Source organism: Cupressus sempervirens, chromosome 6, assembly GCF_028749045.1.
Source record: "Cupressus sempervirens isolate cs-2001-9-10 chromosome 6, ASM2874904v1, whole genome shotgun sequence".
In the NCBI taxonomy this organism is placed as follows: Eukaryota; Viridiplantae; Streptophyta; class Pinopsida; order Cupressales; family Cupressaceae; genus Cupressus; species Cupressus sempervirens.
In genome coordinates this window covers 205,299,576-205,325,031 of record NC_143123.1, presented here as the reverse complement: position 1 = coordinate 205,325,031, position 25,456 = coordinate 205,299,576, and the positions used below count along the sequence as shown (strand labels likewise).

Genomic DNA, 25,456 nt, shown 5'->3' with positions numbered 1-25,456 from the left:
CTACCCATTCCGGTTAGGCTAAACATGTAAGTGACTGAGACTCCGTACCTCCATCTTTTCAAGATGGGTTACCAAATGAACATAATAAGCGGCCTTCTCAGGTCATACCTCTACCCATATGGGTTAGGGAGAACATTTAAGTGACCTGGAAGTCGTACCTCCATCCAACTGAGATGGGTTATAGTAGGGGATAGGAATTAGACAATGCTCTGATCAGAGTCTTTCACCCTTCAGGACCAATTCGGGTCTAGGGTAGCTTGCAAGAAATTACACAGTCTACCCAAGACTGAGCCAAGGTTCTTTCCAAGGTTTATCATTACCAATAGATCTACACCTTTCCTTGGATTTTAGGCCTTTAGCCAGGTGTAAGACCACCGAGGGAATTACTAAGTCCTATACCCCTTCTCGAGTTTCGAGCATCCGTCCAGGTATAGGTACCTTCCTGAGGATCTTTAATTTTTTTTTACCAAATTATTAAGCTTTAGAAATTCATCACTAAATGAGAAGTAAGTAGCCACAAAATCTATGTCCAAGGTATTTGTGCTCTGGAGGTATCCTTCACCTTCTAGGCTACCTACATACCCATATCCATGGGATCAAGACACCAATGGAATGCGCACTCACTAATGATATGTAGTTCTGTTTGTACTAAGTTTGATGTAATTGTGGTGGGAATGGAACCTTTGAGGTCTTTTACCCATTCACAACAGTTCTTTGCCCTCATACACCTACTCGGGTGAATCAGGTGGCCTTTCCTAAACCTCTACTATGACAGCATAGTGTTTGTTTTCATGTTGTAGATAAAATATGTGCGAGCTTTACCTATGCACATACATCTGATTTCCTTACTTTAATTGTTACTATACTAGTTTCCTCCTAAACTGTTAGTAAGGTTTCTTGATATTGTTTATTCCTTATTTATAGTTTCAATGATTACCAACAAGAGTCACTTTATTGGAATTGCTTCATCTTTTCTTTAAAGAGTAATAAGTTTAAGAAGAATAATTAAATCACCAATCCAATCAGTCCCTTTGGTTACACATTCTTATCTTTGGTTGCAATACACTAGAATGTAAACACTAGCCTATAAAGGTTTTTTTTTCTTTTTTTCTTTTTTCTTTTAAATATTATGAGAAGAACAACTACTCAGCTTTAGAACAATACTTCATTGGAAATCTTGACATAAAAATGAGAGCCTTTAATATCTAGCTGTCTATATTGTCCTTTTTGAGCTACTAATAACATAAGGGGCTATCCAATAAAAGTATCACCATTTTGAGGTGCTGAAAGAATTCCATCTTTTCCAGATTGTTTTGTTTTCAGAATTCATAAGCACAAATATGAAATGAAATAAGTGCATCACTTCCAGAATTTACTACGGACTAAGAATGATACGAATAATTATTTCGTTTTCAGCTTTCACTCAAGCTAAAATAATTAGGATAAGAATGCTCAAAAGTTTTTCCAGTTTTCATACTGAGAATGAGAAGAAATTAAATAAGCAAATCACCTCTGGGATATGGTTCGATTTAGAATGGGCTGCACTAGAATACTGGTTAGAGCCAAGTAAAATGGGAAATCTTATTAATGATTTTAATAGAATACTTCAGGATGAACACTCTTTTCCACAGTAAGTTAGTAAAGGAACTTACAACAATTCTGTGCTACTGCAGATTTTCATATAATTCTATGCTATTAGCAAGCAAACCTACAGCATACATAGGTACAGGCTGCGTATATGGTAGTATGTTATTGATGCTTCACATCTCTTTAGAACTCAAAAGTACCAAACCATTTTAGATTTACAATTTCTAAACACAACCTTTTCAGAATTTGTAAATACTAGAAATAGATAGTTACTGAAATTTCAATATTTTAGAGTTGGAAATAATTAGGTACCTAAATTTCAAAATTTTAGAGTTGGAGTAAAACCTTCACACAGTTAATATTAACTCTTCTAAACTCATATCTTTTCTCAGAATCTTTGGATATTGAATCATAAATTCATGAATATATAATTTCTTTGTTTTAATTTTCCTTCTTTCCTAAATACAGATATAAAACAAGGTCACCCTATCACCTTCTGCCCAGGTGTTGTAAGCAATCTTTATATGTTACCTTAATCTTTTCAAACAAATAAAAATAAAAATCCTTCCAACAATATTCCATTTCTAATGATTTGTATCACCATTCCATCAGAGATTTGTACAAGGATTTCATCCTCAGAAAATAAATATGTAATTAAAGCTAGGAAATCAAGGAATACCTAGAAGTTGTTATTCTACAATAAGAGAAATAACAGCTTAAAATACCCAGAATGTGATGTTGATTGTTCTCCCTCTTAGCTGGAGGAAATTTCACGCTCTATGTGTTGGAATATTTAATGCTGTTGACGTTTGCTCCTGGAGCCAAACGCCCACCTACCACCCCTGATGGACTCCAGAACAGACAGAAAACATAAATGCGGTGGGTGAGTTTTGAAATCAGGAAAAGAGGGGGGAAAATATGACAAAAGGAATGTTTTCATTTCATTCATAGTGTGTGTGTGTTCAGCAGAACAAAGAAGAGAGTCAGTTCAGCAGAGCAAAGAAGATCAGGAGTTTAGAAGAGCAGGGTAGAGCAGAGAAGGAAGAAGGAAAGAAGTTTGTGCCTGCAGTTGCCTATGTTTTTTCCTCTGTTCATTCTGTAAGTTTGTTTTTTGTTGGATTTGTCCTGTTGAAGCAGTGATTTCTCCAGGCACCATTGTATGCAGCCATTAGAGCTGCAAGTTTAAAGTTTAGACGTATTGAAGTTGTTCAAGTTTTAGGGTTTTCTGATTGAAGCTGAATGCTCCCAGATTTTGTAATATTTATAATCAAAGTTGAATAAAAGCAAGCAAGCATACTTGAATCCATTGTTCTTCTTCTATTCATTGCATTTGAGAAGTTTGTTTAGAAGCTTCAAGCTTTGGCTCTCTGGTTTTAATGGTGGAAACATTCATGTTAAAATTTCACTGAGTTATAATTTTCCAGTTTGAGCCGAGCTCACTCGGCATCCATTGTTGCCGAGCATTGCCTTTGAGTGCCAAGCTCTTCTTGTGCCGAGCTAACTCGGCACCTACTGCTTGTCACTTGGCACCTTCACGTGCCTAGCAATCTGCCACTCAGCTCCTTAAGGTGCCGAGCAAACTGGCACTCGGTACCTTCATGTGCCGAGCAAGTTGTTTTAGGTTTTAGAGTTGTGAGTTTTAATTGAATTTTATATTTCTCACACTATACTACCCAGCTGCCTATGCCCCTGTCAGTCTAGCTTCCAGTATGACAATTTTTTGTCTAATTTTGGCACTGCTTATTTGATTTCCAGCCGCTTGTGTATCTGTGGCTGCTTCCATAATTTTTCCATGCTCTCCTTCCTACCATTTGAGACCTCTTATAGTTGTTGACAGGTGGTGGTAGAATGGTTGTGGTTTTCATTTAAATCTGATTCTTCTCTACTAAGAGTTGCCACACCTACTGTAGGTATTAGAACAACCCTCTCCAATAGCCATGTTTCCTATAGACGTCTCATCTCTATTCAAGTGCCTCCATGTTGAATCCTTAGCTCTTCCCTTTGTACATGAAGTTTTTTTTTTTTTTGGTATTATTTCCACTCTGCTCACTCAAATATGATAAAAATAGATAAAAAGAACAACTTCTTTGGCCATGGTAAGGTTTTTAATTAATGTACTTTATTTTATTAATTTATTGTTTCTCCTTATTTATATACTATTTGCTTAGGTGATTAATAGTCATTTACGTATATTTATATTTATTTTATGAAAAGTTGTTAGGTTATACGAAATATAATTATATTTTTACACTACCTAATATTGATTTAATTTTAATCATATTATCAATGTTTTAAATTATTATTTATTGCTCATATAAACTTTATTTTTCTTAAGTTTATTTAATTACTTATATATATTCATCACTTTCAATGTCTAGTCTTTTTTTTAATAATTACTTATTTCATAATGTTTAATGATAATGAACTTATAAGAGAATTCTAGTTAAGACTATAGCCTCCAAAAATTCATTGTGAAATAATTAAATGACTGAGAAATAATCATCTAATCTAGATAACATGTAAATTAAAATCACCAAATTAAATAATTGTGAAAAGTATCAAATAATTAACTTCTAAGAAATTTAAATCAACTCGGTTAAATTATCACAAAATACTTAAATAAACAACTTCTAAGAAATTAAAGTCAACTCCATTAAATAATTCAAAATAATTAAATAAACAATGTCTAAGAAGTTAAAAAATCAAATCAATTAAATAATCGCCCATAATGAAGAGATCAAATTAAATAATTGCAAGATTTCTAAATAATTAACCTCCAAAAACTCAAAATTAAGTAAAGCTTAATGATAAGAAGGTCACATGTCTTACTTAACAAGACATCTGTAGAAATTTGCAAAGGATGAGCTATAGAGGGGTTGTGACAATCTAGGGTATAAGAGCAATATTGCATCAATTTAGAAAAATAGAATGAGAAGAAAATTCTCCCAAAAATAGGGCATCCAAAAAATAGGGAAAAACCAAAAAGGGTGATTTTTGAAAATAAAAATGAAATAAAAGAGTTGTTTAGCTATCTAGTTATTTATCTAACACTGGCTGTGTTGTAGTCTCTTAGGTGGTAGAAGCCTATATAAGTAAGGAATATGAACATTTGTAAAGGGCAAATCATGTATAGGTTGGATTGATCTCATCTTGTCATAAGTTGTAGTGATCTCATCTTATAAGTTGTTGAATGATCAAATCGTGTTAACAGGTTGTAATGATATCATCTTGTAAGTTGTATCTCATCCTCAAGAAGTTGTAAGGACCTCATCCTTAAGCATTTGGAAGCATTGTAAGCAACTTCAAGCATTGTTAATCTATGCTCAATGAAGCATTTCAGTTCTCTTTCTACCTATATGCTTGTTATATATTTGTGTGTGAGTGTGTATGGATAGTGTAGGCCATCTTCAATGTTATTGATCATGGTGCACATGCTCTAAAAAAGAGAGTACTATATTGTATGGTATAAACAAGCCATAGTGTCATCCATATTACCAACAACTGCTACAATGCCATAGCCTCATATAACTATAGCATAGATGCTTATGATATCCAAATGATCCAAATGACATTGTACTTGCTCTTAGCCAAGAAATATACATGTGCTACAACCCCTTACAAAATGCTATGGTGTTATTCACGTCATCAATAAATGCTTCATCCCTTGCTCGTGCGAATGGAACAAAAAAACACTTTCCTTCTTTTAAAATCACATACATGTCGATAACATTTAAAAATAAAGTCCTCCAATTTCTCATCTCGTTAAATGAATTTGATTACTAGAACAAATAATACCTTCATATAACTATCATCTATACTAGTCATGGTTTATTACAACAACAGTAGATGCACACTTCTACAAAATTGAAAAAAAAAGGTGAAAATTTGAAACTTAGGTTACCTAATACAATTTTATTTGTCCTTGTCGTTGCTTTCTCTTAAGTGGACTTATTTTCTTGTGTCCACCACTTAGTGAGTGAAACTCTATTCCTTTCTTGCACAACTAGGTGAACGGAAATAAAATATACAAGAGAAACTTGGGTCACTATCATATGTTCATACACATGACAACTAAGTTGCTGAACTGAGAATGGGAACAGTAATGGGAATGGGTACGGGTACATTAATACGGTAGAATTTTCTGTAGGGGCTTGGCTATGTTTTTTGGTACATTCATACAAATATATATATGTATGTATGTGTGCATATGTGTATGTGTTTGTATATGTATGTATATATCTATATTTGCAGCTTAAAAATAGAATTAAGTTTAGAATGTCATATATCTATAGTATATACATATGCTAAACAAAGCCATTACAAATTTTGAGCTTTGAAACATATCATTCTAATTTAAACTCAGGTTCCTATATCAAGAAGGTCAAACAAGAATCTCACAGTAGATAAGCTCAGAGTTCGCTAATTAGCAGTCTAGGTCTTATAAATATCTAAAAGATCCAATTAAAATCACTAAACATTTCAGCATTTAAAAAAACACATTGCATGTATACCCACAGGAGATTCATTTCAGAATTAGATTCTAGTACGTTTTGTACCTGGAAATGCGCAGGTAAGTCTCACGATTCAGCAACTTAGCATGACAACAACACACTTTTTCCCTTATGTAAATTTAACAAGTGCTCTATCCAAGCATCATAAAGCAACATCTAAACATAAGTCAAAGGTACAGAATCATGAGAAGCATTCTCCTTATTAATTGGATCTTTTTATTCTTGTTTTACCTAAGTACTATTTGTCATACTTTAGGTGTAGTTCTAGATGAAGTCTCAAATATTTATCGTCCTAATATTGTTCAATTTTACTAATAGAAAATGATTGTTAAATTTATGCCTATGCAAATTGGGATTCTAGTTACCTTCCTTGAGAATGCCTTTGGCTTAATCTTGCCTTGGTTTACGTGATTGGTTCTACTTTTTCCATCCTTACTATGAAGTTTACGCTCCTTAGTGATGACACTTAGTTACTTCACATATTGACTGAAAATGATTATTGTTTTCACAAACAATGCATAGTATATGAAATGTGAAAGGTATTTTTACTTCACTTTGAGTTGTCCTAGATTTGTGCAAGTGAAGACCTCTAAGATCTTTATCCAATCTCTAATGCTTTGTTTAGACTTTTTCAATGGTTGCTTCTTTATAAGTTGCACACAGCTGGAAAATGCTAAAAGGGGAGAGGATTATACACAAAAAACTCTTGCAAACACCAAAGGAACTGTGACTCAGATACTAAATGATCTATATTTCCCAAAACCTCGATTACAAACTAGGGAGTCATGAATTTACTTTTCTACTCAGTTTCCCAAATGGTAGTGAAATGTTTTAATTGTTCTATGGTCCCATTAACCAAACCTAAGAGAGAAATGTTTGATGTTCTATGGATGCAATTACGACTTGTTAAGAGTCATGGAAACGAGAGTATAAGAGGATGAACTAATAACTTGTTCATTTTAGTTCTCGATTTGATAGTTATAGAACAGTAAGTTATTTTCTCCAATAAACTGCAATTCAAGTTACCATACAAGTAGTATAAAAAAACAAATGATAATGCTGAATCAATTATAAAACTTTTATGCAAAAGTTACCCAAAGAAAAACATGCAGTATTATGGAATGAAGGCAAAATAGTGTGTGAATCCAACAGGAAAGTCATAGTTAAGGTTAAGGAGCTTCTATCAGGTCACTGTGTTATGCTAACTATATTCTCCCATCTATTAAACTTTCCTTCAGAGTTTGCAGGGAACTGCGGAGGTCTTCCTCAGTCATGTTTGCATATTTCAAGCATAGAACTCTTTGTGCAACATGGTACTCCTTTTGCAGTGAAATATATTGTGTATGACTGAGTTTATGGTAACTTCTTTCCTGTTTCATGGATATAGAACACATTATAATCACCTGTAGGTTAATCAAACTCCAGAAAATATATTAAAATGTAAACAAATGAAATCCACCCCACAAAAATAAATAACAAAAACAGCTGTGGCAAAAATCTCAATCACCTCCTCCATTATCTTATGTGTGACATGTTTAGCTTCTTCAACAACTGAATTTGGCAGCCCAGCAACACCGGCTAGCAGCAAACCATAGTGAGGGACATCACTGTGACCTTCTTTAAGAGAAAACTAAGAATTTCCGGTTTCCAAATAGACAGTGATTTTCTCAAGGTTAGTACTTGAAAGTTGAAACTGTAAATAAACTAGAAAATCCACCAACCATATGAAGAGAAGTGCAAGAAAGAGAAAGTGAAATGTAACCTTGAAGTCCATTCTATTGGCCTTGACATCCACTTGAAAATGACAGACTTTAACATTTGGATACATAATTGCTAAATCAGCAAGGCGCTCCATGTGTGTTGCAAATATTGTATACCTATATGACCAAAAATCAAGTTTTGGATCAATTTCCTATGAAAGCCGTCTTTAGATAATTTATGCTTTTGTGGCATCACATGTATTGGTTCAATGTTTTGATGACCAATTTCCACAATTAGTCATCTCTCACAAACTTTACCTTAAAACTACCACAGATTATCAACATTTAATAAAAAAAGCCTCCAATTATTCCGTTCTTGAAAAAAATAAGAGATATTGTGTTTCTTTTGCTTCTCAATTTTTTTTTTTGTATACAAAGGAATTCATCTTCAACCTAAACTTGTTTTGCTTTTAAACTTAATGATGAATACAATTCTACAGATTTATAGTCAATCATGTGATTGTGCTTTCTGGTTTGAGAGTGAGTTGACAAAGACTCATCTTCTCTAGTTCCATTATAATTACATTTCAAAATTACTTAAGAAAATATATCCTAGTATATTACTTAAGAACCTTTCTTGTGTCACAATTCAACAAAACAATTCAACTGAATCTGTTATCCAAAAATGATTGTTTTTCCCCAGGGTACAGGATATTTAACTATTTTGGCTGGAACTTATGTCTTTATAAATGCACGTGTTAGAAGAGGTATATCTAACATATACATTGCATCTCATGCATATGCCTTACAAAGAGTATTCATATCAATTAAATGAGGGGAAGAAGCATGGGCAAGAGAAACAGCGATACACACAGGTATAGAATGGAGTGATAGCGGAAGATGAATAACCTTGTGAATAGCAGTGAAAAAATGGTGCTTGGGCTGCAACTGAATCCAAACCTCTGGCAACTGAGGAAGTTGTAGGAGGACTCAAGCTTGGCCTCCTCTCTCCCTCCCAACTTCTCTGTTCCAGATGTAGTGCCTCAATTGCTTGCAAATAGTGGAATCGAGTCCTCAAATTTATATGGAATGTAAAAGTATATAAATCACTTTCCGTGGCTGCAACAGAGACAACTCTTCTCTCTCCCCATTGCTGGTTTACATAAGTTTAATAGTGCCTAATATATTAATATTGTTGATGTCAAGGTAGATGGCAGTTCAAACCTTGAACACTCATGTTCCTCTCCACAGCCTACTGAAACCCTTACATTGTTTTGGGTGATAAAGTGATGGTTGTAATCCAACTTCTACTTTCTAAATTAATGTGTTACTGCAATATCAGACACCATTGGCAGTCAATTTCTTACTTCTAGGTGCTTGGGCAAGCATCCTTCAAAAGATTTTTTGACAAGGTCGAAAACTGTCAAAATAATGTGGTGGTTCCTTTGGTTGTGATCTTTGAGCGATGTCCATTTTCTTTCTTTTGTTATTTTGCAATTTTCCGCTATTGAATAATTGCATTTTTGTGCTGCAGCCAAACCCAATGTTCTTTAAAAAATTAGGATTGGTCATGGCTCTATGGCCCCCCATTTTTTACCTTGCAACTATGATCATTTCCAAAGTTATCCCCATGTATCCTCCCTTTGGTAATGACAAATTCTAGAGAAAAAAGGTTGATATACTATGTAGGAGAATTTGTGAAATTGGATTCACAGAAAGAAGAATCAAATAACATTTTTGTAGGAATTTATGTGATGATTGATATTTCCAAGTCAATCATTCATATTGTTAAAATTCACTCATTGTAGGGCACATGGATCCGATTCTTGAAGAGTTACCATTGAGATGCTTTTGTTGTAATATGGTTGGTCACAGTATGTGAAGGTGGCCATGCAAAATTTCTCCAAGCCTTTTATCCATCAACCTTAAGAAATGGCACAACAGTGTTTTTTTTAACCAGGAGAGTCCTAAACTTTAGATTAAAATGACGAACTTGAAGTTCTACCTACACTTCTTGTGGTTTTGAACAAAGAAACAACCCCTATGCTCTCTATACAAATCTCTCCTGGAGAATTCCTTGTCCCAGTGGATCAGTTCCACGAGGATGACAAAATAGTATACCATTGGACAGAACTGAATTTTGAGGATGGTACAAGAAATAGCTGAACAGAAGTGAAATTGTTATTCCATGATTAAAAAGAAAAGATTTTCTTACTGGAAATTACTTCTTTCTCCAAGACAGGAAAATAACAAAACACAATTGCAGAGCTTTGGGCAAACAAAGAGGAAGGAGATAGAAGCTGAGAATTTAGAAATGGAGGACCATGACCTAGTTGATGCTGAACTACTGTGGATCATGGACACTTTCATCACTAGTTGTAGGATGAAGCTATCTTCAAAACTCTTGAGGCTGGTGCTGTTAGATTAGGCTTGAGCAGTATTCTATTCTTCAGCTTTAGTTAGATTTTTAGTATTTGGGTTGTCTCTAAGGATCATTTACTTTCTTCAACCTTTCTTAAAAAATTTCAGTTTTCTTTGTAATTGTAATGTCTCCATTTTTGCCAGCATGGGAGTTTGAGAGATTAGTCTAGTATTGTGATCCTTGTAGCCTAATTATTGTGAATAGAGGGTCTTCTAAAGTAGTGGCTTGGCATGGGAGGATCTTATCTTCTCCACAATTCAGTAAGTTACATGTTTCTCTTTGTTTGGCTTAGATTGGACCTTGTTTGGGCTGAGTTTTGTGTACTTACTATTTGTGGTAAGTTAGGTGTTGAAAGAGATGGACCCTTTCTATTTTTGGAAAGTGCATTTGGTCACATGGAGAAATAATAGGTGTAACTCCTATTTTAGACGGCATATTTAAATGATGAGTATTTTGGGAGTTATTATTTTTTTGGTGGCCAAATTATTATTATGGATTATTATAAAATTATAACTTAACTTTATAATTTTACTTAAGTTGCGGGTTGAGTTATCATTGGAAAGGGCCATTTATTTAATTAATTATATGCCTAAGCCAAGTATTAAGTGTTATAAAGATATGTTATGTTGGAGAAGCTTCGTAAGTGAAGTTTGTTTACCGTATGGGGTAAATAGTTTCAGGCATACATACAATAGACAAGAACATGTAATGCAATAGTACTCCTTTTATTATTCGCATATATGCCGAAGAGATTACATAGTGCTTCCAATGATGATTACAACCATAATCCAAAGTCCATTATGGACGGTGTACATATACCATTTTGAAGGGGTGACTCAATCGTTGTGCCCATTCGGATATAATTAATTCTATTCGTCAGCTACATAATAATTACCGACAACATGCTAATCTAACCATCTGCTATTTTATAACTTTACCGACAACATCATCCCCCCCAAAAAGAAAAGTCGTCTCTGGACGACCATTACAGAATATTCACCCGTGCCGCTTTCTCTGCTTCCAACTCCTAGATACACTGAGCCAAGTGTCGTTGTACTGCCTCAACTGGATGATCAGCTCCTCTTGAGCTTTCTATGCATCCACCAAGACAGCCTCACGTCCAACACCTACTCCGAGTGCCTTAAAGCGTATCACCCCTCTCGAAAGGCTTGCTTTGTTGTTCTCTCCACCTCTGATACACAGACACTCCATGCTTGGAGCGGCTCTAGGTCTCATCAACTGGTCACACTTCTCACGACTCATAATTGCAGTGACTGGGGGTCTAGGGGGCAGAATCACGATCCTCGACAACGGTGCCAAATGTTTACTGTTTCTGGAATTTTCTGCTTGTCCAATGTCCATAGCTTTATTGCTCCGTTATCACCTACTTCCCAGATTTGGTATGGCCCAACCCATTTGACTTTAAACTTCCTCAGTTTGATTTCATTTTGTCCGCCATACTTCAACACCAGCTATCCCAGTTGAAACTTGTTTAGCTTTAGGTGTTTATCATGCCACACTTTGCGCCTACTCTGTGTCACCTCCATGGCCCATTGTGCCTACAATCGTCGCTCATTAAGTTTATTTAAGTTACATGATCTCTCCCTTAGGTTTTCCATATCGCCTAGTTTGTTTTTGAAACTCCGTACCATGAATTCTATTGGTTGCCACTCCTTGCTGTCAATAACTGTATTCTTGATTTTAGAACCTTCACTTTGTACTGCTGAAGCTTTTATTAGACCCTTCCTCTTTGTTTTCTGTGCAGACTGTATGATGTGTTTTCCTTGCTGCTGGCACCTTTCTAGTAAATTCATGGTGCATTGTAACCTTTTCTTTCCGTGCAGTCTGTTCACTGTGTACTGTACAGTGGAATATTTCCTTTTCTTAGGTTTGTACTGTATGTTCTTCCCTTCCGCTTAAGTCCTAACCACCTTTCCTTCTTCTGCTTCTCTGTATTCCTTCAGACATTCATTTCCCTCTTCTTTCTCACCTTCGTTGACTCTTAACATATTACAGCTTAGAAAGAGCTCATAATCCTCCATTTGCTAGTGGAAAAGGCCGTTCACCGAATCCAAATCATCGTCTGTCGATCCACCTTCCAACCATAGGACTCCTTCCTCATTGGGTTCCAATTGTTGCTTTCCTTCATCTTCTTTTTCAAAATCAGATGATGCGGCTTCTTCATCCACCATTTGTGTGTGTAAATCAATAATGAATCGTTGTTGTTGGTAAATATTGTGTAGCCGACAAGTAGATTAGCATGTAGTCAATAATTATTTATTATGTAGCCGACGGACCCCTTCGGAAGGTTCTTCAGGAAAGTATATGTACACCATTCGAGATCATTGTAATCATCATTGTAAGCACTATGTAATCTCTTTGGCATATATGCAAATAATAAAAGGAGTACTTCTGTTACATGTTCTTGTCTATTGTCTGTATGCATTAATTTATTTACCCCATACAGTAAACATTTGGCACTGTTGCCCCATGAACTTGGAATGAAGACTAATGCCGAATCAGCTAAAAAAAATAAGAATAAGCTAAAGGAAAAAGATGAAATACGCACCGCTCAAAATTTTTTAATTTTGGAACAACAGGCTGAGCGCAGATGAAAGTTTCAGCAGATTGCCGATAGAGACCGAAGCACAGAGGAATTGTTGGAAGAGACTTGAGAATGGTTGAATTTGGTGGAAGAAACAAGGGAGGAATTTTTGAACCTGTATACATCGAGGGAAGAGAATCTAGAGGGAAGGGAATCAACTCGCATAGCTCGGAGTGCCAAGGGAGCACGAACGTGGAGTGAACTCTTCGTTCGTGATATACTTCCAGAAGGAACAACTTCACTTGAGGAAAACTCTTTTTCACCAAGTAACACGGTTGTTGGAAATAAGACGACTGTCTGAAACAGTGCAACTGTTCATAACAGCGCGGGTGTTCAAAACAATGCGGGTGTGCAAAATAGCGCGGGCACAACAAGTACCTCCAACTCGGATAGTAATGGCTGGACCAAAGAAAAAATTGCCAAAGTTTGATGGTGATGGAATAGCCTATTCAATCAAACACTGTAAGACATGCAAAACAATTTGGACGGCGAATGGCGTAACCGACATAGATGAACAAGTCCAACAATTTCCAGCAACCCTAAGGGGTGTAGTAGTTGATTGGTTTGTCGATGCCGATTCCCAAAAATTAACTATATGGGTGGGAGTTAAAAAGGAGTTTATCATAGAGTTTCAATTGTTGCGAGACGACAATGAGATTGTAGCAAAAATCTACACCACAAAGCAAGGAAAAAATGAAACAGTCTGTGTATATGCCAGAAAACTAAAAGAATTAATAAATAAAATAGAAAGTAAGCCAACAGATGGGCTGAAAAAGCGATCATTGAAGGACTACGCTTGGAGTTAAGGAAGAAAATGAAGATTGTGTCGCCATCATCATACACCAAAGCATACAATCGGGCAATGGACTTAGAGAGTGAATAGAAAACGAAAAAGAAGAAAAGTAGCTCATTCGACTTAGATGACTCGTTTTCGAAAGGAGATAGTAGTGGTGATGAAGATGACAGTAAGAAGGTTTGAGCTCTACAGAAAGATATGATCAAAATGATGAAGGAAATTAAGAATATGCAGAAAGAGATGAAGGGAAACGAGCTATGGTGCACAAAATGCAAGACAGAAGGTCACACGAAGGGATCTTGTCCGAAAAACCAATTTTGTGATATCTGTCAGATTATGGGACATTCCACAAAAGAATGCCCCTTCAATATGAAAACAAGAGGGCATCAACAAGTGCTCTTGACTCAGGTGGCTTCTGTGTCAGGAGGGAACAAAAACATAAGCAATGATGGTGCCACTTCAGGTGGGTACATAAATAATAGAAAAGGGCAAAACAACAATACTAACAATAATAATGAGAGCCGTAGCTGAATTCAGTATGATGCAAACAGCCACCCAATGGTTCAATGCCGAGCATGCAATTTGTGGGGCCACTTTGCACAGAACTATACATCAGCAAACACACCAAAGTTGTTATGCAGATGGTGCGGTCCTGGAAATCATGAAGATGCCAAGTAACCAAAATTAGGAGTCAATTTGATCAGCATTGGCGCGGACGAAGAAGTCTTGGCAATCACCCATAAACAAGCAAAAATGTATCCTGACCTGACGAAAGAAAAGAGAAGATTGGAAGAAGCATGGGCAGAAATTGAGAAGGCAACGCAAGCAGAGAAATCACAATTGAAGGACACTACCGGTACTTCAATGAGGAACTGCACAGAACAAAACATCATAAGGCAGATATTACAAATTGAAATACTAGTCAAGTTAAATGATTTGATCCTTGCAATGCCTCAACTTCGGACAACACTCACGAACATAACCCCAATTGCTAAACTACTTGGAGAACATGAAAGGGAAAAAGAAAGCGAAGCAAGTGTAGTGGATCCAATGTTGCTAGCCCTCACATTCGGATGACATCCGACGGTCGTAGAGATAGGTATATTAGGAATAGTCCTTTCAGACACAATTGTGGATGGAGGTTCAGGGGTCAATGTCCTACCAGAAGATATCTGGAAGAAGTTGGGACAACTGATGTTGTAACCACCTACATTCCAGTTGCTCACAGCAGACCAGCACGAGATCAAACCGTTGGGAATCCTAATGGCACAACCAGTGACTATTGAAACACAGCCATTCCTACTCGATTTCGTCGTCATCTCGCTGAAGAGGAGAGGATATGATGCCATTCTGGGCCAAGGATGGCTCGTACAAGCAAAGGTTAAACATGACTAGAAGAAGAATAGGAGGCAGAAGATTCATAATTGACCTACACACAAAAATGGTAGGCGAGGAGGCAGCGTTGTTGGATTCCGAAGGCGAAGGTGGAGAAGATGACAAGGGGAAGAAGAGAATGGAACCTAATGAAGAGGGAGTATTGAGACTGGAAGGAGGGTCAAATGAGGATGACCTAGATTCAGTGAATGGATTATTTCATTGGCAGATGGAGGATTACGAATTCTTTTCGAGTTGTAACATGTTGGGCGTTGAAGAAGAAAAAGGAAGAAATGAGTTCTTGAAGGAATATAGTGAACTAAAGGAAGGAGAAGCACAGGTGGATGAAACACCAGCCCATACATTTAGTGAAGATAAGTCGATAAAATATGAAGAGGCCACAATACAAACCATGAACTTCGGAGATGATATTGAACCAAAAAACATACTGGTGGGAGAAGAGACCTGGAGGTGCACCATACGGCAAGCACAAGGCAAGGGAAAAATACCGTTCAGATTGGAAGCTCCGTATGGACAAGGAGCTACCATCGTACAACCTTCTGGAAGTAGAAAAGGAAGTATTGTATGACCTACACAAAGCAACCATGCGGATTTAGGAAAGGATGGTACAAACCAGCTAAGGTACCGTATGATACCGTACGAACAGGAGTACAACATCACTGTATGGTACATGAACAAAATTGTACGGCTACAGAGGGGGATACACATTGCCAGACAACACTGTAAAGTCAAACAAGGTAACCGTATGGATGACCAGAAGAGGCTACCGTACGGACTAAAGGCACCCTACGGACAAGGAGCCACCATTGTACGACCATGTAAATGCCTACTGTACGGACATGAGAAGTACCATATGGCCAAAGAGGTGTACCGTATGGCAGTACGACAAACAAATGAAGGGGAAGCCATGTCTAAGCATTACACCATATGGCAGCCGTATGAGTATGGCTTAAGGAAAGCAAAAAGGAGGGTACGCCGTACGAGCATCCAATGCAGGGTATGTTGTATGGACTTGGAGCATAGGGGAATATTTTAGGACACATCGTATGACCATGGTTGGGAAAATTGCAGAAAAGGTAAGAGCACCATACAGTTGTACGACCAGATTGCTTGGAGGTTGGGTGACTGTATGGCGAAAGAGAAAGATCGTACGGCTTACTCGTACGAACATCGATAGCAGAAGAACCATATCGCAAGATAGCAATAGTCAGAGTGGGGAGGCCATACGATAGCAGGAAGACGATACAGCTATGACAAAAACAATCCATTGTGTAGCTGTACATTGGCAGCGAGGTTGTAACATAACATAGAGAGACCACCGTACAGACACAAAAGAAGGGTGATAGGAGGTTTCCTATTAAAAAAAAAAATGACGATAGATTGAAACAATTCAGAATGAGTAATGCATGATGCCAAAGGGAAGGAAAAAACATAAATAGGTAGTAAAACATAAGTAGTAGCCAGAAAGAGTGTGGGATTGGAATAAAATCAAAAAAATGGTGTGTTCCATGGATTTTTGTGTGGCTTTGAGAGTGCTAATAGAGTATCTTCATTGATAGTGTATTCTTCTTCTAGTCATGCTTAACCCTTGCTTGTACAAGCCATCCCCGGCCCAAAATGGCATCATATCCTCTCCTCTTCAGTGGGATGACGGCGAAGTCGAGTAGGAATGACTGTGTTCCAATAGTCACTGGTTGTGCCATTAGGATTTCGAGAGGTTTAATGCCGTGTTGGTCCATTGTTAGTAATTGGAATGTAGGTGGCCAACACATCGGCTGTCCCAACTTTTGCCAAGTATCTTCTAGTAGGACATTTACCCCTTAACCTCCATCCACAATTGTGTCTGAAAGGACTGTTCCTAATATACCCATCTCGACGACCACCAGATGCCGTCCGAATGTGAGGGCTAACAGTATTATGTCCGCTGCACTTGCTCCGCTTTTCTTCTCCCTTCCATCTGCTATACTTGCTCCACTTTCCTTCTCCCTTTTGTGTCATAGTCCAGGCATAGTCCTTCAATGAACCATCACTTTTTCAGCCCATCAGCCAACTTACTTTCCATTTTATTTATTAATTCTTTTAGTTTTTTGGCATATACACGGATTGTTTCATTTTTCTCTTGCTTTGTGGTGTATATTTCTGCTACGATCTCATTGTAGTCTTGCAACAATTGAAATTCGGTGATGAACTCCTTTTTAACTCCTGCCCATGTAGTTAATTTTTGAGAATTGGCATCGGCAAACCAATCAACTGCTACACCCCTTAGGGTTGCTAGGTGTCAGTTACGCCATGTGCCATCCAAATTGTTTCACATGTCTTACAGTGTTTGATTGGATCGGCCATTCCATCACCATCAAACTTTGGCAATTTTTCCTTTGGTCCAGCCATTACTATTTGAGTTGGAGGTACTTGTGTACCCGCGTTGTTTTGCATACTTGCGCTATTCTGTACACCCGCCTTGTTCTGCACACTCGCGCTATTCTGAACACCTGCGCTATTTTAGACAATCATCTTATTTCCAACAGCTATGTTACTTGGTGAAGAAGGGTTTTCCTCAAGCGAAGTTGTTTGTTTCGGAGGTGTATCATGGACGAAGAGTTCACTCCACGCTCGTGCTCCTTCGACACTCTGAACCGTGCGAGTTAATTCCCTTCCATTTGGATTCTCTTCCCTCAGCATACACAGGTTAAGAAATTCCTCCCTTGTTTCTTCCATCAAATTCAACCGCTATCGAGTCTCTTCCAACAATTCCTCGATGTTTCGGTGTCTGTTGGCAATCTGCTGAAACCTCTGTTTGCGCTCGGCCTGTTGTGCCAAAATTAAAATTTCTTGTGCGGTGCATATTTCATTTTTTCCCTTTATCTTATTTCTATCCTTGTTAAGCTGATTCGGCATTAGTCTTCATTCCTCTACCTTCATTCCAAGTCCATGGGGCAACAACACCAAATGTTTACCGTATGGGGTAAATAGTTTCAGGCATACAGACAATAGACAAGAACATGCAACACAGTAGCACTCCTTTTATTATTTGCATATATGCCAAAGAGATTACATGGTGCTTCCAATGATGATTACAACCATAATCCAAAGTCCATTTTGGATGGTGTATATATACCATTTCGAACGGGTGACTCAACCGTCATGCCCATTCGAATATAATTAATTCTATTTTTCGGCTACCTAATAATTATCGACTATTTACCATTTGAGGTAAATAGTTTAATGCATATAGACAATAGACAAGAACATGTAACACAACAGTACTCCTTTTATTATTCACATATATGCCGAAGAGATTACATAGCGCTTCCAATGATGATTAAACTGATCTCAAATGTACATATACTTCTCGAAGAACCTTCCTGAAGGGGTCTGTTGGCGACATAACAATTAGCAAAGGGGTTCGTCGGCTACATAACAATTATTGACGACATCAACCCATCGGCTACACAATATTTACCAATGACAACAACCTGTCGGCTACACAATATTTACCGACGATATCATCCCCCTCAAAAGAATAAGTCATCTCTGGATGACAATTACAAAATATCCGAGACAGATTAACAAAATAGAATACATTAACTGACTAACTACAACAAGATAGATCTGTTTCTGTTACACCAGTTTCACATTTTTTTCGTGCCTACATCAAATTGGTCTCCAAACCATGTTGCATCTGTAGCCTTTGCTAATACAACACTGTCTCCTTAGTTGACCTTGATAGCCACCCATGCCACTTTCTCTGCTTCCAACTCCTGGGTACACTGAGCCAAGTGTCGCTGAATTGCAATCAACTGGATGATGAACTCTTCCTGAGAGCTCTATGCATCCACCAAGACAACTTCATGTCCAACACCTACTCCAAGTGCCTCAAAGCGTATCACTTCTCTTGAAAGGCTTGCTCTAGTGTTCTCTCTACCTCTGGTACACAGAAACTCTAGGTCTGATCAACTAGTCACACTTCCCACGACTGATAACTACATCGACTGGGGGTCTAGGGGGCATCGCCCCCAACGAGGTCGAAGAGCAGCGCCCCTGTGGGGTCCTGGGGCAGAGCCCTAGGCGCACTTTCTATTGCGATATAGGGTGGGGTCAAGGGGCAACGCCCCCGCGGCCAAGACCAAATTAGCACTCTCAAACCCACACAAAACTCCATGGAACACACCATTTTTGTGATTTTCTTTCAATTCCACACTCTTTCAGCCAACCGATTATGTTTTACTACCTTTTATGTCTTTCCCTTCCCTTGGCATCATGTGTTATTCATTCTGAACATTTTTGATTCGTCTTTTTTTTATTTTGCTCCTTCCCTATGTTTTTCTTCCACTGCCTCTTTCCTACAGACTCCATTTGTTTTTTGCTGGGTTAGGTTGCACGCACAAATTCTTTTCCTTCCTTGGAGTCTGTATGGATCTGTACGGTCTTTGTTCAATGCCTTGTGAATGGCTTCTCTTTTTTGCTGGATATCAGAGGCATGACTGGTTTGGCTTCTTCTGGGTTCTAGTATGGTGATGTCTGCAGTCTGTACGGCTTGTTGTCTACTGCAAAAATTCCCCTTATACATAACAACTGTACAGGAAAAGTAACTGACCTAACGGTAATCTATCCAACAAATTGACAAAGGAGTAATAGGTATGCAGTCAGCTGGAAAAAGGGTTTGGAGAAGGAAACTTGATCAGGATTCAGCTATGAGTTAAAATACGCAAATAGGGCCTTTTGGAGCGCAACCAGGTGGAAAAGACAAGGAGAAACAAAGCACCAAAGTGCAGAACCAGCCGGATGTATAGATAACACCACAGAACGTAGCATTGAAGGGTTGAATGGGTTGGAATACAGGAAATGGTGGAATGAAAATCCAGATGACCACCTCATCAAAGCAAGCATATGGAAGCCACAGGTAGAGTGGGCAATTCGGATGCCAATTTTTTGTATTTGAGATTTTGAAGGTGTCTTGCATATCATGATTGAGGCATACGACAGGCACTCCTGTAAAAGTTAAGTTCCATACTTGGGGTACGATGTGGTGATATCATTCCGGCCAACTGACTTTACCAAGGTATTCGATATACCAGGTACGACATAAGGAGGGAAGAAAATTGACAGCAAGCCAAGAAAGATGGACAAGGAGAGAAAATTGAAGCTGGTAGAATTAGTGTGCAAGGATTAGGTACAACAGAAGAAAGATGCCCTTATCGACACCTCAAGGGGAAGAGGGTTGCGAAAATCAGATATTAGAGAAGGCCATTGGAGGTGCCTCATGGACGTGATAAAGAGTCGACTTACAGGGTCAAGTAGGGCGTCAGACATCTCCTTTCCGTTGGTCAGTATGATGAATGGACTCATGAATGGGAGGGTTTATGACTGGGCTTCTCTATTGGCCACACACATGGATGAGTTCATGACATCGCAGCATAAAACATTTTACATGTCGCACTATGCCATTGGATTATTTTTGGAGGTGATTGCGAGGATAATACCCAAAGAAAAGATGGAAATCTAATCGAGTGTGATAGTACTCGGTGAGCCTCCAATAATGCAGTGGAGGAATTTAGACACACCTGGAGGGTAGAAAGGCATTGGCCAGAAGAGGATATGACAAGAGATGGAGGAATCCGAAAACACGGATAGTGGCCAGCAAGATACGTCTTGTGAGGAGGACGACTCAGAGGAAATGGAGGAGGTAGAGAAAGATGAGGAGGAAGATGATGAGGAAGTTAGGGTGATTTCAGCAACCCCACTTCACTTTTCGCGGTAGTTGATGGCAGCCCCAGTGACAACTATGCCATCTTTTTCAGCACTGCATGTACACACTATGGCAGATGTTCACATTCTAAGGTTTGGGCAGTTTAGGCAACCAGTCCTGATGACCCCAGTCGCCCTAAACCCTAGATCACTGACAGTAGCAGGAGCGGTAGGATCAGTTTCACACTTAGTGACCGCCCAACCTTCAGGAAGCCGGAGGATAGCATCACCACCTACAGGAACACAAGCTCAGCCAATGGTTCAGGAGGGAAGAGAATTGACCTTCGTACCTTAGGAGCATGGACCACCTCAGTCAGTAGCATTGAGTCTGCCCCAGTCACATCCAGTAGCAGAGTTGACAGCCACAGAGGGAGGAGATAGTCAGGGAAGGGCACAAGAGCAAGTCCAATTAGAGGTGATTGGGACGGATGCAATAGTCACGATTGCCGATACACTGTTGGATGATGCAGTAGATCAAGGTGTTGATTTGGGCATGAAGGAAGCTAAACACTGGGTGCCAGCAGCTGCATAGATTAGCTTAGCGAGTTGGGCAAGTATCTAAAATGATGACTACTTTCTCTTGTTGCCAGAGGTCCTTCCATCCAGTCTCTCATGAGAGAGGACTTGTAGTTAGAGGCGATTTGGTCAAACAACGAGGTGGTTGAGGTCCCTGCATCACCAAAGGCAGGAGATCAGAGTGCAGTAGCACCAGAGAAAGTAGAAGGAAGGGTACTGACGCAGGGTCCTATACCAGTATCGGAGGAAAAGGATAAGGATATTCATTCATGCCTCAGTGACATCACTGAGAGAAGCAAGTTCCTGGTGGAGTTGGTGCTCATAGAGAGACGACAGACAGAGGTTGGGAAAGAAGCTTGAGAGGAGATGGCCGATTGACTTGCCACCCAACAAATTGCATGGGAAATAGAGAGGACAACATTATTGGCACAACTCGAGGAAATTGTACGAGGGAAGCAAGAGGCAGAACAAAAACTTGTAGCAGCACTATAGGAAAAGGAATCAACAAAGAAAGCACATGATTAGAAAGAAGGTGAATGCCATGAGGTCACAATGATGCTGAAGGAGGTAGTGGAAGAGAATTCAAAAATCAGAGCTGATCTAAAGGTCCGGATGGAATAAGTGTATCAGCTACGATGAAGTTAGTCTACACAGTCAGAGACACATCCTTCGGTCTAGTATCTATGCATTAATGTAATTAGTTGTTTTTGAGTTTTGTTGTGTTGTCGTCCGGAAACGACTTCTCTTTTTGAGGGGGATGATGTCGTCAGTAAATATTGTGTAGTCGACAGGTTGATGTCGTCGGTAATTGTTATGTAGCCAACAGACCCCTTTGGGAAGTATATAAACACCATCCGAGATCATTGTAAGGATCATTCTTGTAAGCATTATGTAATCTCTTCGGCATATATGCAAATAATAAAAGGAGTACTACTGTTCGTGTTTATTGTCTGTATGCATTAATCTATTTACCCATACGGTAAACATTTATGGGGTAAATAGTTTAATGCATACAGACAATAGACAAGAACATGTAACACAACATTACTCATTTTATTATTCGCATATATGCCGAAGAGATTACATAGTGCTTCCAATGATGATTACACTGATCTCAGATGGTGTACATATACTTCCCAAAGAACCTTCCCGAAGGGGTCCGTTGGCTACATAACAATTACCGAAAGGGTCCGTCGGCTACATAACAATTACTGATGACATCAAACCGTCGGCTACACAATATTTACCAATGACAACAACCTGTAGGCTACACTATATTTGCCAACGACATTGACAACATGCTAATCTACCCGTCAGCTATTTTATAACTTTACCGACAACAAAGTTACATTTTGGAAACAAATGGGCATTTGGAGATTATAAATATGAGCTCTTTGTGAGGGAAAAATCATCCATTGAATATTCTTATTTGCTTTGTTACTTGGCTGAGGGTTTACTGACTTTCGAGAATTCTTTTGAGATTGCATTGGCAAATTGTGCTGAGGTATACAATTGAAATCTCTCCTACTGTATTTTCCGTGTCTAAGGAGATTGGTTACTGAACGTTATTGTTTGCATCTGTGAGGCGATTATTTGGAGAAGTTTCATCAACTTGCATTGCTGCAAATTGTGGTTTGATATGAACACTAGAAGTCTATAGGTAGCGTTTGGGGTTTTATCCATGTCTGCATTCTTTCTCAGGGTCTAGATGTCATCATCAAAGGCTGGGCGATTAGTTTATGAGTCCGGCAATAATATTTCTGGGAATTGCAGGTGTTAGCAAGCCAACGATTTAAAGCCTAAGGCCTGCGGCTTGGTATTGGTGTTCAGCACTAGCAATTTTGCTGATCAGTGTTTGCAGATCAGGCTGGAAAAAGGGTATGTGATGTGCATTTGGAAAGGAGGGTCTGCAATTACCACTCATGACTGGATTTTCAGTCAGCTGCTTTCAATTATTCGGGACAGCAGGCTTATATATTTGAGCGGATCATCTTTGCTTTGTCATTCTGCAATTATCAAATCAGGTTCCTCTAATTTTTGATTGCACATCACAAAAGGTTATAAGAACCCAATTTGAAAGATGGAATTGCAATTATGTTATGTCTTGAGATTAGACTCTGTAAAATTCATTGAATGAATAAAGAAGAAATAACTTGCAAGTATCAATTGCCTGGATTATATGTAATTTGGGACACTTTATGCATAACCTCTTGAGATCAGTTCATTCCATATTCCAATATTGTGTATGAAGTGTTAGTATTATTATATATTTAGTAGAGCAAGTCAGTGGGGTTATTACAGTAATGGGCTGCATGCCATTTTCAAACTTGTTTTTACCCCTTTTATTACTATCGAAGAGTGTTGGAATTTGTAATTGATGTCAAAGATTATATAGACAATTTGACGTTGTCAATAATATATCAAATAATTCATAAGAAAAGCTTGGCAGACGAAATAGTTGCCATCATTATCATTGATGTCAAATTAAATCTATGTCAAACATGGGCAAGAAGGAAATCACTGTCAAGGTATAGTCCATATTGATAGGATAGTTGACTTCATGCAGCATTGCATCGATATTATTGATTTTGTTTAGCAGGAATTAAATAATTTTAACACTTTAGAGTCTTAGACTAGTCCCCTTAATTTGAAGTCACTGTTGTGAAACTTGTTTTAGAGGTGTCCGATTCTCATAATGGCAGTGACCCATGTTAAAGGAGAGGGACAAAATATCAGAAAAGAAAGGATCTAAGTAAAGAGAACAAACATCAGCAATTAAGATAAATAAGAAAGTCTTAACAGACAGACATTTATATAAAGTTTTAATAAAGGTTGTAAATATGGAAGTGCTTAGGTTCATAGTTGGAAAACTCGCCAAATCCAAAAACTCGCCGAGCCCCCCAAAAGTTTAATCGGGAAAAACTTGGCCATTTAAAAAAAAAACTCGGGAAAACTTGGGAACCTAAAAAAACGGCTAAAATTTAATTCAAAATACATTTTTTTGCAAATTTCAATGAGAAGATGCATCTAATGAGTTCATTATAGAGAACACAAAAGAAAGAAGCAGGAGTTTAGATATATATAAATGCATAGTGGGTACAAAATCACATTCTCATGCTGAATGCTAATGGCGGGAAACATAATAGTAAATAATTTGTCAAATTAGAAGTAAAAACATCATTACAATCACATTTTCCTCTTCCTAGCTCTACTAGCATATTGTAACTCTCTATCTTACATAATATATATAGGCTTTTTGCCTTTTGTTTTTAACAAAAAAAAAAAAAAAAAAAAAAAAGTTTTTCTGAAAAACTCACCGATTAGTCGGCGATTTTTCACAAAAACTCGGCGATTTTTCCTTGCGATTAAATTTGAGAAAAACTCGCCAGTCCCAAAAACTCGGCGATTAGTAGAAACTCGCCGATTATTCGGCGATTATGCCAACTATGCTTAGGTTTATTAGCAATCAACAAAGGCACGTTAAAGGAAGTAATGTGTATTATGAAGGCAGTGATTTGTATAACAAGGGGCAGTGAATTTACTTAAGAAAATGCAGTGATTGAAATTGTAGGATATAATGATTAAGTCTTACAAAGCTATTAATCATGTAGAAACAATTAAGCATTATAAAGGAAACTATTAATAAAAGAAACAGCGATCGAGATTTAAGAGTCTTGTCCATTTTGGAAGAATATCATACTGAAAGGAAACCAATTCGAAAATAAATTTAATTGTGTATTTTTAAGGCCAATCTTTTAAGAAGTATGTTCATCTTTGAATAGTTAAGGATAAAAAGTGCAAGAAACAATGAGCTATCATTCAGTTCGAAGAAAATTTACCAGCAGAAGTGCATGAGTTTGAAGTGATCTTAAATATATGAAGGCAAAATATAAAGGCTTATTACAGCAAATAAATATTTGAGCAGATCTGTGAGACCATTTTTATTTCATTTTTGTAGAGGTATGCCTATAAGGTGAATGTATGCTTTATTGTGAGAGGTATTTTGAAGGCTTGAATCAAGATTGTGAAGCAGATTTTCAGTTGTATGAAGGATAGAATAGAGAAGAATTTACAACACACATATATCATATATGTGAGAAGATTTTTGAGGTTATTTTGATCTCATCTTGGGGGTGAATTTATGCAGTTTATGTGGCACTTGTTTGTGAAGATTTAAAG

General features: G+C 37.8%; 1 protein-coding gene across 1 annotated transcript in view; it reads right to left on the bottom strand.

The window, feature by feature from the left end:
- Window positions 1-7,139: 7,139 nt before the first annotated feature.
- MSH4 (MUTS-like protein 4) overlaps window positions 7,140-25,456 on the bottom strand; it is a 342,254-nt gene continuing 323,937 nt past the window's right edge. The window contains exons 22-24 of the mRNA XM_089789754.1: window positions 7,861-7,975; window positions 7,606-7,728; window positions 7,140-7,468 (exon numbers count right to left, since the gene is read on the bottom strand). Coding sequence (XP_089645880.1) covers window positions 7,304-7,468; window positions 7,606-7,728; window positions 7,861-7,975 — 403 coding nt within the window. The 3' untranslated portion in view covers window positions 7,140-7,303. The remainder of the gene's footprint in view (window positions 7,469-7,605; window positions 7,729-7,860; window positions 7,976-25,456) is intronic.